The following is a 1,528-nucleotide window of genomic DNA, read 5'->3' as shown; positions in this document are numbered from 1 at the left end:
TTATCAAAAGAAAGAAAGAAAGAAAGAAAAAAAAAACGAACTTTCCGAACACCCATAACCTTACTCATACAATCACCTCACAACTATGCCTCGATCTTACTGTTGACAGCAAAGAGTAAATAATAGTAATGACGATGAAGATGATAATGATAACAATGATGATGATGATGATAATAATAATAATAATAATAATAATAATAATAATAATTATCATCATTATAATAATAACGATAATAGCAACAACAATAATAATAAGAATAATAATGAAAATAATAATAATAATAATAATAATAATAATAATAATAACAATAGTAATAGTAATAATGATGATTATGATGTTGATAACAATAATGATACTGATAAAATTAATATCAATAGCAATAACAATGATAACAACAACAACAATAATACTAAAAAAAAAAAAACAATCACCACCACGTAAACATAAACACACGCACTTTACTCTCACACACACACACATAGTCCCTCCCCCCATCCCCCCTCATACCTCTGGCGCACCAGCAGGACGGTAGCCTCGTCTCGATATTGCCTTCGGTTCCTTTCCATCATCCGGTACTGCTTCTTGAGTTTGGCCAACAGGCTCTCCGCCCCTTCGAGCTCCACATCCTCTCGTTCTGCGTCTGTCTTTTCCGGACGTTTCGCCATGGTTTGAGCACCTGGTGGGTTCCTTGTGGAGAGGTGGGATGGGGGAGTACAGTGGGTAGGTAGGTAGGTAGGTAGGTAGGTAGGTAGGTTGGTTGGTTGGTAGGTTGGTAGGTAGGTAGGTTGGTTGGTTGGTAGGTAGGTAGGTAGGTAGGTAGGTAGGTAGGTAGGTAGGTAGGTAGGTAGGTAGGTAGGTAGGTAGGTAGGTAGGTAGGTAGGTAGATAAGTTGATATGTAGGTAGGTAGGTAGGTAGGTTGGTTGGTAGGTAGATAGATAGGTTAGTAGGTAGGTAGGTAGGTAGGTCTGTTAGTTTGTATAATGGCTGGTTGGTAAGAGGGGGGAAAAAGGAAGGGAGGGGAGGAAAAAGTGGGAGGGGAAAAAGGGAGAAGGAGGTGAGAGGGGGAGAGAAGAGGTGGACAAAAAAAGAGAGAGATAGAGATTGTGGGGGAAGGGAAATGGAGGGGGAGAGGAAGAGAGGGGGAGAGAGAATTAAAAAAAAAAAAAAATGTAGAGTGAGAGAGATGAATATAAAGATGTAACAGTAACAAAAAAAAAATCACCAATATTAATAAGAAAAACATCGCTAACAAAATAAATAATATCCGAAGAAGCAAAGTAAACCAGGTAACTTGATGGGCTTTGTAATTCTAGTAAATTAACTTATCATGACATGATTACACAATAACAATGGAGAATGAACATAAAGCATAGTACAGTATACGACACTTGAAATGGTATAAACAAAATGAATGTATTCGCTACTTTGTACTGCGAAGAAACAGCAGATGAATAAAAATAGAGAGAAATTCATGCACATGTAAATTATATGACTTTGACATAATTGTAAAATCGAATGAAAGCATG

At 37.1% G+C, this 1,528-nt stretch overlaps 1 protein-coding gene across 1 annotated transcript in view; it reads right to left on the bottom strand.

Annotated features, from left to right (window-relative positions):
• Nucleotides 1–666, bottom strand: part of LOC125031019 (coiled-coil domain-containing protein 63-like) — an 8,825-nt gene extending 8,159 nt beyond the window's left edge. Inside the window, exon 1 of the mRNA XM_047621439.1 lies at nt 509–666. Within this exon, the coding sequence (XP_047477395.1) occupies nt 509–666 (158 nt within the window). The remainder of the gene's footprint in view (nt 1–508) is intronic.
• Nucleotides 667–1,528: the final 862 nt, after the last annotated feature.

This window comes from Penaeus chinensis, chromosome 12, assembly GCF_019202785.1.
Source record: "Penaeus chinensis breed Huanghai No. 1 chromosome 12, ASM1920278v2, whole genome shotgun sequence".
Taxonomy (NCBI): Eukaryota; Metazoa; Arthropoda; class Malacostraca; order Decapoda; family Penaeidae; genus Penaeus; species Penaeus chinensis.
The sequence above is the reverse complement of the archived record's forward strand: the minus strand, read 5'-3'. Positions and strand labels throughout refer to the sequence as shown.